Here is a 16,172-nt window from a genome sequence, read left to right as displayed (position 1 = left end):
GGTTTTACCTAAATATTTTTCTAAAACTATCAAATTTCAGTTTGAACTCTTCTTCAGTCTCTTGCCAAACACTCTTCCCACTCTTTACAAGAAGCAAAATATCCTTAATTCAGTAATATGGCTCAAGGCCAAACTTGTTTCTCTGATATCATCCAGATATTTCAAAACTCATAGCCTTCAAAGGAAAACAGGTAAAAATCTCTTAAGTCTCTAATCACATTTCTGAAATTAAGAAATACAGTCCACAATTCTTCCGACCATATCATTCACTTTGATGGGAATCACCTAGAGTTGGTAAATGTTAAGTTTTGAAATAGCATCTCTGACTTATTTTAGATACTTCAGAAAGAGAACACATCCCCTGTTCATATTACAAGCCTCCACAAACTCACCAATAATCCTTCAATATAACAGAACTAACTTAGAAGATATAGTAAACCCCCTTTGTTTGGTCGGGGATATGTTCCAAGATCCCCAGCGCACATCTGAAACTGAGGATAGTATCAACCCCTAAACATACTACATTTTATTTATATACATACGTATGATAAAGTTTAGTTTACAAATGAGGCACCGTAAGAGATTAACAGCAATAGCTAATAATAAAATAAAACAATATAATAATATACTGTAATAAAAGTTATGTCGTATGATCTCTATCAAAGTATCTTACTATACCGTACTCACTCTTCTTGTGATGACGTGAGATAAAATGCTTACATGAAGAGATGATAAAATGCCTATGTGAGGAGATGAAGTGAGGTGAATGACATAGGCACTGTCTCCTAGCATTATGCTACTACTGACCTTCTGACTACATGTCAGAAGTAAGATCATCTGCTTCAAGATAACAGTGGACCACAGATAACTGAAACCATGGAAAGCGAAACCACAAGTGGGGGTGGGGGGAGAACTACTGTACATATTTTACTACAAATGAATTAACTACTTATAAATCCTAAAAGGAGGGAATTAAAAATTTTTAATCAGAAGGATTTTTTTTCTCTTACCATAGCTACCTTTTAATACTACATAAAGACAACACTCCCAACCTTAAATGAGGTATCCCAGAGAAGTCAACAAAAATACATGGTGACTTTCTTAGATACTGGGAAGTGAGGTAAACAGGACTATATTATCTAAAGGAAGTGTTAAAGAGCAACTAGGCATAGATGAAAAAGATAAAAGTAGAAAAGGGAATAAGGCAACAGACCAAAGATAGACATTATAATTACAAAAATACCTACTGAGATCCTTAGACCCAGAGAAAAGAGCAAAGCTACAGCACACAAAGGAAAGGTCATGGTTAGAATCAAAAACTTAAAGAGGAGAAAAAGGAAAATTTAGTTCAAACACTTTATTTTTCAAAGGAAAAACTGAGGCCCAGAGAGTTTAAGTGACTTGACAACACCCAAGAGTTAGTAGAAGAGTTCAAGTTCTAAACAGGTCTCCAGGGGACCTGTGACCAGTTTACTATTTTTGTCAGATTAAGAAAATGCAATTGTAGCCCTTTTCTGTTTTTAGAAAAGGATAACAAAATGGGAAACAGCATTATCTATCTTCATTAAACTAAATTTCTTTTAATGAATCTATTATTTATTTTACTAGAGCTAATGATACATTTGTACATTAATCAGGGCATTTTCCTACCTTAAAAATTTTTTCATTGCTACAAACTACCTCAAAATACAACTAAGGTTTAACATCAAATCAGTCTAGCATTGTTTGGGAGCTTTAAAAAATTTTCATAACAATTTAGAATTTAGAAAGCACTTGCTATTCTATACTCACCCTAATTTTTGACAACTCTTCTATACAAAGCCGTGTCTCTTCCACAGAGATTTAACAAGTTATACATATCATTAATTCATAAGATTTGACATTACAGAACAGCCACAATTTAATAAGTCACTTTTTAAAAATACTGAGTGCTTCCCAGGTACTACACTTTATATATTTTTATCTTAATCAGTCCCCAAAACTCTTAACAGATGTTACTACATTTTCATGTATTAGGAAAAGCATTCAGCCTATAATAAATAAAAGAGTTAGAATCTGAATTCGGATAATGAAAAACTAACTTAAGATGTACTATTAGCCTTGCCTATTAAACAAAAAACTACATTAAAATATGCTTTCACCCTAATATTTCATAAGATAATGAGTAAGGCAGCAATTATGTGATTGCCATAATGTCTATGATTCATATTTTGAAATTTATTCTCTATTCACCTGTTTTATTTTGGGAATAAAGAACCTTAATTTCAATATTACTTTTTATTTAACCGCAGAATAAATTATGCAAATAAACTGAATTTATTCTGTCTTAATGTCAACTCCTTGACATCTGTGACAAAAATTCAGTAAAACTATCACTTCATGAGAGCCTGGCTGGCTCAGTCGGCTGGGCATCTGACTTTAGCTCAGGTCATGGTCTCACAGTTTTGTGAGTTCAATCACCACATCAGGCTGTGTGCTGACAGCTCAGAGCCTAGAGCCTACTTCCGATTCTGTGTCTCCATCTCTCTCTCTGCCCCTCCCCCACTCATGCTATGTCTCTCTCTCTCTCTCTCTCAAAAATGAATAAACATCCAAAAAAAAACCCCAAAAACTATCTCTTCAATCTGTTTGACTTAAGTATGTACCATTTTAAAATTTAAGCCTGGGACCCCAAATATACTAATTCAAGATCTCTAACGCATAACAGTTGAGTTTTCTGTGTATCTTAGTGAAAATTTAGAGTTTGCATTTTCTGAGAAATTTAGAATTAAGTAATATTTAGCTTTACATAAAACTATATAAATGCAAAGATTTAAAAAATAGATTGTCTAACATATTTTGTACATACCTGTTACAGAATCTGATCTGGAATGCTCTTCACTGTCTGAATCCTCCAGTAAATCATCACTTAAAGACAAAGGAAAAAATAATTTAAATATCCAAAAAAAGTATACAAAATATGAGACAAAGAAAAGAGTACAATGACCATTGCCTTGTATCTCAAATATAGGTATCATAGAAAACTATTAAAACTAGCTTCAATGACATATAAATGCTCTGAGATCATAACCAAGCAATACTGTTGGTAATGGAATACCTTAAAATCACGAAATACGTGTCTGCCTGAGAAAGAGTACGGAAACCTTTAAGAATCTATAATAAAATTTGTAGGGATTTGAAGACTATTATAGTGTGACAGAAAACAGTCTGTGTAAATTAAATGATAAAAGAGAGTCAGCTAATAAAATCAAGTACAAACTTCCAGTAGCAAAATTTTAATAATACTGTATTACAGAATTCCGGGAAGTGTTCCTAGAAAAAAATAAAAGAGCTATATAAATATATGTATATGTACACATATTCACACACATGCATGTGTTTCATTTTTCTTTTGTGTATGGTTGGTTCTGGAAGGGGTGATAAAAACTCCTTGACAAGTAGGGAAACTATTACAACTCAGAAGTTAAGAGACAATATTCCCTCCTTTACTCTTCACTCTGTCAAGAAATCACAAGCTAGCCTCCCTCTTTGCATCATCTTTATCCTCACTCTCTATTGTTAGCCGACAAGAAAAAAAAACTAACAAAAGATCCCTCTAGCACAGTATTAGGCTGTGTCTGTACTCTAACAATCAGCACTTCTACAGCAGTGCTAAAATTCTGATGACCTCAATTACAAAAGTAAAAAGATTCATTTTGGAGGAAAGTAAATATTAATTCTCCCTTTTTGAAACAATGTATTTCACTTACAAGTGAAATAACGAGGCACTTGCTTTAAATGAAATGTAAGTTAGTGATCTCTGTTAAAAAAAAGTTTGAAATACGGATTAGCGGGAGGGCTCAGTTAGACACTTTGGACAAATTTCTGTGCTTTATATTTTTAAAGTGGAAATAACTGTCCATAAAACAATTTTGTGCTATAATTTAAAACAACAAAAAATATGCAGAAGTTCAAGATCAGCTGCTAATTAGCTTCAAGCTATTTAAATACTAATTGGCTGGTTTCAGAGAAATAATAAATATACCTAGAAAAATAAATCCCAAGAGGAAATATTAATGATTGGGAATTATCCAGAATGAAGAATTCCAAACCAAGGTACCACAAGCTTCAAGTATGGAAAGGTTTTCACATTAAGAAAAATAACCAAATATTACCCAGCTATAATGAAAAGGTTAAATGAAGTAGTTATGTATTTTGAGGAAGGAATTCAAGGCGTCTTCATATGCTTTACAAATAAGTAACAATATTACAAATAATGTTACAAAGGGTTGCCAGATAATCACCTTAACTGATCCCCCCCAAAAAAAGCTTTATCTGAAGTTTTTCAAAATAGTCTTTTTTCTAAAAATTACTTTATGATAGAAAAATCCTCAGACCATTACATAATAAAATCATGAGTAAAATGAATTGTACACTAAAAGGGTGGTATGTAATTACATCTCAGTAAAACTTCAAAGTATGGCTTAAAAACATACATCAATACACATTAAAATAAATATACGTATATATATGTTAACATAACTGAATGATGTGATTATGGGTATTCTATGTTTCTTCAAGTTACTTTTCTACAGTATCTAATTTTGTACTTTAAACATGCATTAGGTATATAATACACACTAGATTTACTGAAGCCTTATACACACAAAAACCTTTTGTAGAGTAATACACATGCAAAAAAAAAAAAAAAAAAACCCAGATATTATAAGTAAGTTTTAAATGCTTAGGATTATCTGTTTTTGAAAACTGAAAATTATAGGGACATCTTAGTTGTGATACATCAATACTATTAATAACTTCAAAGTTAAATGCCACAAAGTTCTGCCCTTTTGAAAAATGTAACATACAAATGAGATAAAAATGTTAATTCATTAAATTGTATGCCAAATATTCTTCCTTCCCAAATATTCTTCTCTGAATAAATCCAGGGGAAAAAATGTTGCCTTTTAAGTAGAAAGGGTCATAAACAATTCCTGGCCAAACCATACTACTAACTACTTTAAGCTTCTTGGCCAACCTTTAATCTGTTCAATTACGTATTAATTCTTCAAGCTTATGAAACTCACAGAGTATGGTTTAAAATCAAATATACTGTACCTCGTACCACCAAATCAGTAGTAGTTTGGTTCATTATATTTACTACCAATGCAAAAGAATTCCTGCTGCCTCTGGCAGAGGAGAATGTCAGAGAGGAAGACTGAGGTCAGATAGAAAGTTCCACCCCTTTGGCTTCTTCATGCCACCTTAAACTAAGAGTACTCTTTCTGTATGATTGATTCACTACACTTTGTTAATAGGAAAATGTCCTTCTACCCTAGAAAGACTGCCTCTTAAAAGTAGGCAGAGAGACTTATATCTCAGCTCCAGCACACTACCCCACATAGTACCTGCCCACCTGAAATACTGGATACGTGTTCAGAAAATGTACATTTTACCTGAGTGTGTGTGTGCACACGCGCGTGTGTGCAATCTTAAAAGTATGTCTTGATTCAATTTTTAATCCTCAAATTACATAACTCCAAGACAAAAGTTCTAATTAAAATCAGTGTTCAGAATATCTAATTTCATCATCTTTTATAAATTTTCCACTAATTTCTAAGAAAATCAGAGCTCGAATACACTTACTTCCTAGCCCTATTGACAAATGTGCTCAAAACTAAAATAATAGGCCAGATGCCTTCCCGTCAAGTTCTTGCAGGGATTTATAATAACTGAGAACCATGAAGCTTTAATTCAATCTGTTCCAGAGCTCAGGCCACATGCATTTAGGTACCCTAAGTTTATACATATCATTATCAAGAAAGACTAGAGAGAGCTAACCTTCCCAAATAATATAGTCAATTTTCCATTAATTCCATTAATAAAATAATATGTACTCATTAAACTTTACATTAGTTATTAATGAAAATTCATGATCATGAAGCAATATATTGTTAAATCACAGACTGTGACATGTAACATCGATCACACATCAATAACATAAGAAGACCCTGCAAGTGAAATAAATGACAGACCTCCTTAGCATCAGGACATCTGACCACAGTTAAACAGGCTGCATTTCACATTGCTACTGTCAGAATCTTAAAAGGGAATAGCTTCTACTGCCTAAGACAAGTTGAGTGGTTTATGGACTGCAGACGTTCCTCTATGATTCCAGCCTAGTTCAGAGTTACAACTGCAGTGCCTTGGGAGACTAGCGGATGAAGTGAGATTATACTTTGACTCTCCTGTCCCCACACAAATCAAATACAGCTACAGAAATAAAGACTGTCAGAAAAGCTGAATGGAAAATAATCCAACACAGCAATTTTACCAAAATGTCTCTTTAGCAATCATGCCTCAACTCACTGCTGACTACTGATAAACTGTTTTACATAACTGGGTCATCTTGCCTAGCCACGGGTTTTTTCACTATTCAACGGCACTTCTACAATTTAAAGTGTTTATGAAAAAAAGTGGAGACCAAAATCATTTGCTTCAACTGCTCTATGAAAAGATTTAAAAGAAGATAAAACTTCAGGTATAATCCAAGGATTTCATTTCATTATTTAGACTTTATTTTTCAGTGCAGCAATTATTTCCCATTGGCCCAGACCGTGACAGAATATAAAAGTACATTTTACAGACTAGAGCATTTCCCAATGAAACTGTTCTCAAGAATCACACAGCTCTTTCAGATTTAACAACCATTTATTCTCCATTCTCTTGACCTAATAAATTTTTCTCCTTCTTTAATTAGAATTAAGAGGATATAAAATTTAGGAAAACACATAGCTTTTATAAATGCCACTAAAAAAGAAAAAGACCTCACATACCTATCTCCTTCTAATTTTGGTATATCTGAGCAACTGGAGGAGTCTTCCAGCCATGCCAAAGTTGGTCTCCTGGATTCAACTGCTGAGCTTGGCTCTCCCGACAGAATAAGCTGTTGTACAATTGCTGGATCATAGGCATTAATTTCAAACTTTAAGTGCACCTAAACCAACGAAAAGCCTAAGTTTAAAACTTATTTTTTTCTCAAGTACTAATCTATCACTTCAAAATTAAAACATACCTTCATAAGTTTGGAAACATCCCATATGCAAATCTTTCCTCGTTTCGTCGCAGCAGCTAGAAAATGAGGGCAGCTCCCCGACCCAAAGCAGGATATTCTGTCAGTTCCATCCGTACAAGGAAACTGTGCAGGACTTGTTGCAAGAGTGACTGACAATGGCACATTCTGTGTGTGCTCACCTTTCACAAATGGGCAGTTTGGGGAATGTCTCTCATGTTCAGACCTTGACACAGATTGAGGAAGGAAAAGTTTACTGAACAACATTAAGCTATTAAGTCTGTAGATTAAAACAGAACTCCAGGGTCTTTTCTTTTTTAAAGAACAATAAAGTTTATTAAAAAGACTCAAACACCACAACCTTCAATCCTATCAAGATCACTAATTTATTCAACCACTCACTTTAGTAGCAGTTATTCTTCACTTGAATGGATTACATAGGTCAGTCTCAAATGAAACAGAACGCTATAGTATAAATTATACTCTATTAACATACTGATAAAATTGTTTAAAGTTCTGATAATTCCTCAGTTTCCTACAACTGTAAATAAACTACTATGTTTCAGTTTAAAATTCTCCATAAAGGTAAAACATGATGACAATAGGAAATAAAATGCATTATATATTTGAAATTTGAGAAGTGGATATATCTTAAATTAGATCTTAACACATGTACACACACAGAATGGTAACTAAATAGGGGTGATATATATATTAATTAGCCTGATGGTGGTGGTCTTTTCAGAATGTGTAGGTACCAAAACATCAAGTTACACACCTTAAATACATATAATTTTTACATGTCAAAGATATCTCAATAAAGCCATTTTTAAAATTAATTATATATAATTATATGTATATTTATATTTATCAGTGGCCACAATATAAATGACAGTGACTAAAAACTCAATAAATGCCATTCATAACACACAAAACATTTTAGTAAAGATCTGAAAGCAAAAAGATCTATAGAGTATGGATAAAATGACCTATATTAAGAATACACATAGATGAGGTGTGGTAGTGTGGCCGAGCGGTCTAAGAATACACATAGATGAGTAGGTAGCTCAGTCAGTTAAGTGGCCAACTCTTGATTTTGGCTCATGGTCTCATGATTTGTGGGCTGAAGCCCCAAATCAGGCTCTGTGCTCTCAGAGGATTCTCTCTGCCCTTCCCCTGCTCACTCTGTTTCTCAGGAATAAACTTTAAAAAACAAAAAAAGGACACACAAATATATCTTATATGCATTAACTACAGGACCAGACCAGGTAAATAACTTCTAAACGAAATTTATTTTGGGGGACCTGGGTGGCTCAGTCGGTTAAGCAGTGGTCTTTCAGTCAGGTCACGATCTCAGGGTACGTGAATTCAAGCCCCGCCTAGGGCGAGTCTGCTTAGATTTGGTGTTTCCCTCTCTCTCTGGCCCTCACCCACTCACACTCTGTCTCTTTCTCAAAAATAAGCAAACACTGGGGCGCCTGGTGGCTCAGTAGGTTAAGCGTCCAACTTTGGCTCAGGTCATGATCTCATGGTTCGTGGGTTCGAGCCCTGTATGGGGCTCTGTGCTGACAGCTAGCTCAAAGCCTGGAGCCTGTTTCAAATTCTGTGTCTCCCTCCCTCTCTCTCTGACCCTCCACTGTTCATGCTGTCTCTCTCTCTCTCTCTCTGTCTCTCTCTCAGAAAAAAAATGGGGGAAAATTAAATAAATAAAAATAAGCAAACATTAAAAAATGTTTTTCTAAATTCTTTTAAAGAAACACAGAAAGATACTATTCACAGACTGTATTTTGTTAATAAGTACTTACAGAGCAAAAAAGAAATGTTAAATTTGTTCACTACAAAATTCTAATATGTTTAATGAAAATAAAATACTAAGACTTCTGATCAGGTCTAGTAGGATGACTTTAAGAATTTTCTCAGGGCACCTGATTGGCTCAGTCGGTTAAGCATCCGACTCTGGCTCAGGTCATGATCTTGAGATTATAGAGTTCGAGCCCCACATCAGGCTCTGTGCTGACAGCGTAGAGCCTGGAGCCTGCTTGGGATTCTGCATCTCCCTCTTTCTGCCCCTTCCCCACTCAGACTCTGTCTCTTCTCTTTCTCTCAAAAATAAACATTTTTTTAAAAAGCTTAAAAAATAATTTTCTCAAATACTGAAAGCAGGATCAACTTTAACACTTAGAAATTTTTCTTTCCAACTTTGTGACTACTTTGTTTCTGGTTATTCTTTTTTTACTTTCACTAGCTGTAATTAGACAGCATTATCTGAAATGGCAGGATGCCTCTACCAAAAAAAAGAGGCTTTTTTAAAATTTCCATGGCAAACAAAGGAAAACTATACTTATAAAAATGCTATTCCTTGGGGTGAACATATTTCTTTATACAAGGCACCTACAACTTACCTATATCCATAATAAATCCTAGACAATTTGCAATATGTAGATGTCTTACATAATTGCTTTTACATGGCACCCTCAAGCAAATATTTCTATTGGATTCCCTCCCAGCTAAATCCAAAAGTATTTTTCTCTTTCCATCATTCTTTCCTGAGTTTTAACTTTTTAATTAAAATGTTATTCACACAACTGACATTTATTATATAAAATAAAGCTAAATATCACTCAATTATAATATCCAATCCCATTAACATCTTTTCCCGCCTCCAAATAACCACTTTCATACACTTCTAAAGTATTTTTATACATGAAGATATTTTCATTTAAAACATTTTTTTAACGTTTATTTATGTTTGAGAGACAGAGAAAGAGAGAGAGAGGGAGTGAGCATGAGCAGGATGGGGCAGAGACAGAGGGAGACACAGAATCTGAAACAAGCTCCAGGCTCTGAGCTGTCAGCACAGAGCCTGATGCAGGGCTCAAACTCACGGACCATGAGATCATGACCTGAGCTGAAGTCGGACGCTAAACTGACTGAGCCACCCAGGCGCCTCTAGATTTTTTCATTTTAAAGAAAAAGTACTATTGTATGAATCATTCTACAACAGATCTTTTGATATAATAACATACCTAAAAGTTACTGAAGGTGATTAATAAGGAGCAAACTACTGATTCCTTTTAATTGTTAGATAATAGATTTTATGAGTATATCATATTCTGTTTTGCTATTCCATCCTGACAGGTATTTAAGTTGATTCCAGTTTTACAACTGCAGTTTCCAGCCATTTTATGCCTCTTTGCATACAAGAGGAATTAGTTTTCTGGGGTAAATAAGTAGAAGTAGAATTAACAGATAGCAAGGTGTGCTCAATTTATTTTCTAAAAACTTTAATCTCCCTCCAAAGTAGCTCTATTAACTCCCACCATCAAAATATGAGAGTCACCTTGTCCACTTCTAAGTCTTCCCTCTTTTCTTCCTTACAGATTCAGAAGATACCTAGACTCAGCTCCCAGCTGTCTTCAATCATATTTCCACATACGCATTTAGAACACTGTCTTCAGGCCCTCAAATATACTACAAATGGCTCAAATTTGAAGAATCCTGAATCCTGGGACAAAATAAGAGGTAGAATCCTTGATTGTTGGACCAAGGTGAAAATCTGAACCAATTCTCCCCATCAAAATATTTTTGAATAAACTTATATTTCATAATATGACATAATTTTTCAGGTGGGTTAAATAACTGAGGATCAGCCTGAAAAACTAAAAGGACACATTAAAATGGTTTCTATGGGCATACTGGTGGCTCAGTCAATAAAGGATCTGACTCTCGATTTCGGCTCAGGTCATGATCTCAAAGTTTGTGTGTTCGAGCCCCACATCAGGTTCGGTGCTAACAGTATAAAGCCTGCCAAAAAAAAAAAAAGCCTGCCTAGGATTCTCTCTATTTCTCTGCCCCTCTCTCACTCTTGCAATAAACAAACTTAAAAAAATAAATCAATCAATAAAATGGTTTCTAGGGCGCCTGGGTGGCTCAGTCAGTTAAGCATGACTCATGACTTTGGCTCAGGTCATGATCTTACGGTTTGTGTACTTGATCCCCACCTCAGGTTCTGTGCTTCAGGTTCTCTCTCCCTTTCTCTTTCTACTACTCCCCCATTCTTGCTCTTATTCTCAAAATAAATAAATAAACTTTAAAAATAAATAAATGTAAAAAATGGTTTTTAGGGGCACCTGGGTAGCTCAGTCAGTTAAGCGTCCAACTCCTGATTTTGGCTCAGGTCATGACCTCATGGTTAGTGGGTTCAAGCCCAGTGTCAGGTTCTGCACTGATGGCACCAAGCCTGCTTGGGACTCTTTCTCTCACCCTGTCTACCCCTCCTCCCCTACTCTCTGTCTCAAAAATAAATGAACATTTTAAAAAATAATAAAATAACATGGTTTCCATATCTCAGGGTGCCTGGATGGCTCAGTCAGTTAAACATCCAACTCTTGATTTTGGCTCAGGTCATATCATGAGATTGAGCCCTGTGCTCGGCACAGAGCCTGCTTAAGATTCTCTCTCTCCCTCCCTCTCTGCCCCTGCCTCACTCACATTCATTACCTCTCTTTCTCTCTCTACCTCTAATAATATAATTAATTAATTAAACTGTTTCTATATACATAAATAGTTTCTAGGGAAAAAGACGGAGTTCCAAATAGAACCTTAACCTACACTGAAAACTGTACGTGTTCAACTCCCAGTCCACAGGTGGATATTTCATGCAGTACAGCCCTATAGCCCACTGCAAGCTGGAATCCATGTACACGCTCCAACAGACTTTAGCTAGTTCAGCCCATTCACATCAGCTGATTGACAACCAGAGACCTCGCACTAATTTTACTACAAAATAAATGATGCATCTTAAAACCAAATCCAATCCTGGCTCGGTCACTTATTAGCCATATGCCCTCCAACAAACTTTATTTATTTTCTTTATTTTACAGTGGGAAAATTCCTCTCACTGAGTGACTATAAGGATTAAATTGGAACTATTCTCAGTTCCCTCCTTTAAAATGAAGATAATAATACCTATTTCATAGAGCTAATGTGAGAATTAAATGAGTTAAAAATATATATATAAAATGCATAGGATGGTATGTGATAAGCAGCATTATATAAATATTTGTTACTATTATTACTATTTCTTTAATAGGGCCTCAGTTATTCATAAAAATTAGGTTTCAATACATGATCTCTAATGTTTAACCAAGTCCTTTTTAAATAAATTTATTTAAGAAAGAGTGTGCAAGCAGGAGAGGGGCAGAGAGAATCCCAAGCAGGCTCCACAGTCAGCACAAAGACCATCACAGGGCTCAAATCCACAAACTATGAGATCATGACCTGAGCCAAAACCAAGAGTCAGGCATTTAACCAACTAAGCCACCCTGGCACCCATAATGTTTAACTGAGTTCTAAAGCTTCATCCACTAGAATTCAAAATTACCACAGACTCCCTAAAATTTCTTCAAAGTTAAAAATGTAAATTGTGGGGTGTCTGGGCAGCTCAGTTAAAGGGTCCAACTTTGCTCAGGTATTGATATCACAGTTGGTGAGCTTGAGCCCCACATCAGGCTCTGTGCTGTCAGCATAGGACCCACTTAAGATCCTCTGCCCCCCTCTCTCTCCAACCCTCCCCCACTCAAGCTCCCTCTCTCTCAAAAATAAACAAACATTTTAAAAAACCCTTAAAAAATGTAACTAATAAGGCCCTCCTCTGTGGATTCCCTAATGACAGGCGGCCCTCAGCAGACCAAGATTAAACTGCTGAAGCTAATCATGCTATATCAACTTAGTTTATCACAGCCTTCTGGTTTCAGAGCCTTATTCTATTTCTTTGGCACTTCTCCCATGTAGATGTTATGAAGTCAAAGATCTTAGTTACTATACGCCAACTGATATCACAGAGCATACCACTATCTCATTCCCTTTAGGACAAAAGGCAAAAATACATATGGCAGAAAGGCAAGAATATTTTTGTATCTAATGAAAAGAGGAAAGTTTAAAAGCCTACTTATAGGATTAACTTAGGCTATCACATCCAGAAAAATCAAAACTCACCAAGGTTCATCAGTAGGTTCCCAACAAACAAGACATACGCTACAAGTAAAACACATGGCTCTATCATCTCCAGATGAGGCAGGCTGCAAAGTTATAAAGAAGACAAAAAAGTTTAATACTGAAATCACCTTCAGTAAAAATGTGTCTTTAAAGGTTCATAATTTTAGGTAAAATACCACACTGAGGAAAAGACAACCTATACAGTGGTCCCCAAAATATAGTGAGTATATTTCATCCAAAAATGAGCACTAAATCAAACATGGAGGCACATACATACTCAATCTCTGATCTAGCATCTTCTTACTGTATTACTAAAGTATTTGAAATATAGTCAAACATATAAGGAAATGAAGTCTAACGGATTTTATTATTAAAAACTGAGTATCACACAACCACACAAGAAAGCCAAGTAAAAAAGAAAAGTCAACTAGTGAACCTAATTTGTGTCATATTCTTCAAGACACAGAAGACAAAATGCTACCATATACATAACATAATGTATCAAAATCTGAACTAACATATACTTCTGAAAACAAACATTAATATTTTTGAGCTCAACTTACTCAGCACCTACTAAGACTACAGATCATATGACTATGACTACTATATATTTAAAAAAATATATCTGGTATCTGAAAGAAAATAGTTATGAAGCATTAACTCAGCTGTTACTTGTAACAAATATTTTTTTCCTTTTTGTAAACAATAAAGGACATAGGAGATAGCCAATCAGTATGATGATCAAACGTATAAGAATAAAACAACTCAAACAAATGCAAAAACAAAAGCACACAGCAAGGTTGCTTAAAGTAAGTTTTTGAAAGAGTATTAAAATATTGATGATTTTACTGAAGACTACAAAAGCATACTGGGAAAAAAAAGGTTTTCTTGAGTCTTTTTCACCTGATGATAAAATCCAGCTTGAGCCATGGGATCTGGTTGTGCCCATCTATAGCCTACATGAGGCCATGAGGTAAATGTCTCCCGTCTGTTAGCTTCACTATACATCAATGATCTAAAAGTAAACATACCTTATGTAATCAAAGTTAGGCATCAAATTATAGTGATATTCCTATTTAACAATGAAGAAAAATTTTACTAAATTATCAACAACAACTGGGAATGGACTAATGACCAAGTTCAAATCTGTATTTTAAACTAAAATTTATCACCTTTAGCCATTTCCCTTAAACAGAGTAGGCAAAAAGATTGATGGATACCAACTGATAATTCCAGAGGTAGATTAAATTAACAGATATTGCAGAATTACCAAGCAAAGAACAGAAAATCTAGAAATGTAAAGACAGAGAAGTATATGCTTTCGTCATGTGCCAAGTTTTACATAAAGATAAAACCACAACCAAAGAACAGTGGTTTTATCTCAACATTGTTGAAAAAGTATTTTCTATTAAAAAAAACTTTTTTAAGTAGGAAGCAGTTTTCCTTCCGTTCTTTCTCCAGAGAAAACCTTTTCCAGGAAAGCTGTACCTTCCAGGGAATTATCAAAAAGGGAAATCTTCATATATGTTTTCATATTAAAATATATTAGTTCTTGGGGCGCCTGGGTGGCTTAGTCGGTTAAGCGTCCGACTTTCGCTTAGGTCATGATCTCGCGGTTCGTGGGTTCCAGCCCCGCGTCGGGCTCTGTGCTGACTGCCAGCTCAGAGCCTGGAGCCTGTTTCAGAGTCTGTGACTCCCTCTCTCTCTGACCCTCCCCTGCTCACGCTGTCTCTCTCTCTCTCTCCTAGAAATAAATAAATAAAAATATTAAAAATATATATATATATTAGTTCACTATGACTAAACCTATAACCTAGACTTTTTTAAAGTGAGTTTGTTTTTTTTTTAATTTACTTTCTTAAGTAAGCTGTATGCCCAATGTGGGGATTCAAACTCACAACCCCAAGATCAAGAGTCGCATGCTCTACCAACCAACCCAGCCAGGTACCCCAACCTAGACTATTTTTTTTAAAGAATAATACTAAATTTAGAAAAAATCTAAATGGCTTCAAGAAAGAAAGAACTGGTAAGCAAAGGTTATTCTTCCAAATACAAAAATCCAAATGGTAACAGGAAGGGGGGAAAAAAGAGAAAGTGGTAAAGGTCATCACAGTGAGACAAGAAAAATACTTTTCTCTAAATTCTGTCTTAAATTAGCACATAATTTCTTATACTATTGCCAGTGAGTTTAGGTTTACCTCATAGTTGTGTTCTGGTTAAAAAAAAAAGGGGGGGGGGGTACCTGAGTAGCTCAGTTGGTTAAGCATTTGACTCTTGAATTTAGCTCAGGTCATGATCCCAGAGTCATGGGACTGAGCCCCACATTGAGCGTGGAATCTGCTTAAGAATCTCCCTCTCTCAGACTCTTGAATGCTGACAAAAACTGAGGACTGATGGATGTGGGGGGGAGGGGGTATGGGCATAGAGGAGGACACTTATGGGGATGAGCACTGAGTGTTATGTGGAAACTAATTTGACAATAAACTATTTGTAAAAATAAATAAATAAATAAATAAATAAACATTTAAAAAGTAAAAAAAAAAAAAAAAGAATCTCTCTCTCTCTCTCCCCCCCCCCCCCCAACTCTCCCCCACTTGCTTGTTCTCTCTTTCTAAATTAAAAAAGAAAAGGGGGAAAAAACAAAGTTGTTGGGTTAGAAAAGCCTTATTGTTTACAGGCTATAGATGTCTTCAGGATTTGTGTCAGACAGAAAACTGTCCACTTACTTATATTACCAAACAAAAGAATAACAGCATCTAACAGACCCTGACTCAAACCTCCAACAGATCTCAGTTCATGAACATCTTCATGAGGTTCTTAGATGCATTTTTACTGAAAAAAATAGCACAGACTATATCAAAATTAGTATTTTGAGACATTTAAACACCTCCAGAAACACTGAATATCCTATCCAGTGAATGCATTTCCTAAAATTAGACATTTACCATAGCTTGCATGCATTTCTTTAGAAACCCAGCTACTGTTTGCAAAGAAAATAGCTCTGAAGGGCTGTTTTCTAATCTTAAGATAGGCGTAACTCTAGGAAAAGAAATACTTATTCCAGGTACATATTTTTCCCCTCCCCAGATCTAGTCTAAGGAATATTTTAATGACAGTCATAGCA

General features: G+C 35.2%; 1 protein-coding gene across 4 annotated transcripts in view; it reads right to left on the bottom strand.

The window, feature by feature from the left end:
* The window catches only part of BIRC6 (baculoviral IAP repeat containing 6), a 223,608-nt gene that overhangs the window by 173,336 nt on the left and 34,100 nt on the right, over positions 1 to 16,172 (bottom strand). For all 4 annotated transcript variants that reach the window (XR_005531445.1, XM_039250287.1, XM_039250288.1 and 1 more), the window contains exons 5-9: positions 13,952 to 14,063; positions 13,049 to 13,131; positions 7,055 to 7,277; positions 6,816 to 6,976; positions 2,849 to 2,907 (exon numbers count right to left, since the gene is read on the bottom strand). Coding sequence is in view for 3 of the 4 variants with exons in the window: in XM_039250287.1 (XP_039106218.1) it covers positions 2,849 to 2,907; positions 6,816 to 6,976; positions 7,055 to 7,277; positions 13,049 to 13,131; positions 13,952 to 14,063 (638 nt within the window). In the remaining variant the exon portion in view is untranslated. The remainder of the gene's footprint in view (positions 1 to 2,848; positions 2,908 to 6,815; positions 6,977 to 7,054; positions 7,278 to 13,048; positions 13,132 to 13,951; positions 14,064 to 16,172) is intronic.

Source organism: Hyaena hyaena, unplaced genomic scaffold (genome assembly GCF_003009895.1).
Source record: "Hyaena hyaena isolate Hyena2069 unplaced genomic scaffold, ASM300989v1 scaffold_362, whole genome shotgun sequence".
Lineage (NCBI taxonomy): Eukaryota > Metazoa > Chordata > Mammalia > Carnivora > Hyaenidae > Hyaena > Hyaena hyaena.
This window is presented reverse-complemented; position numbering and strand designations above follow the sequence as displayed.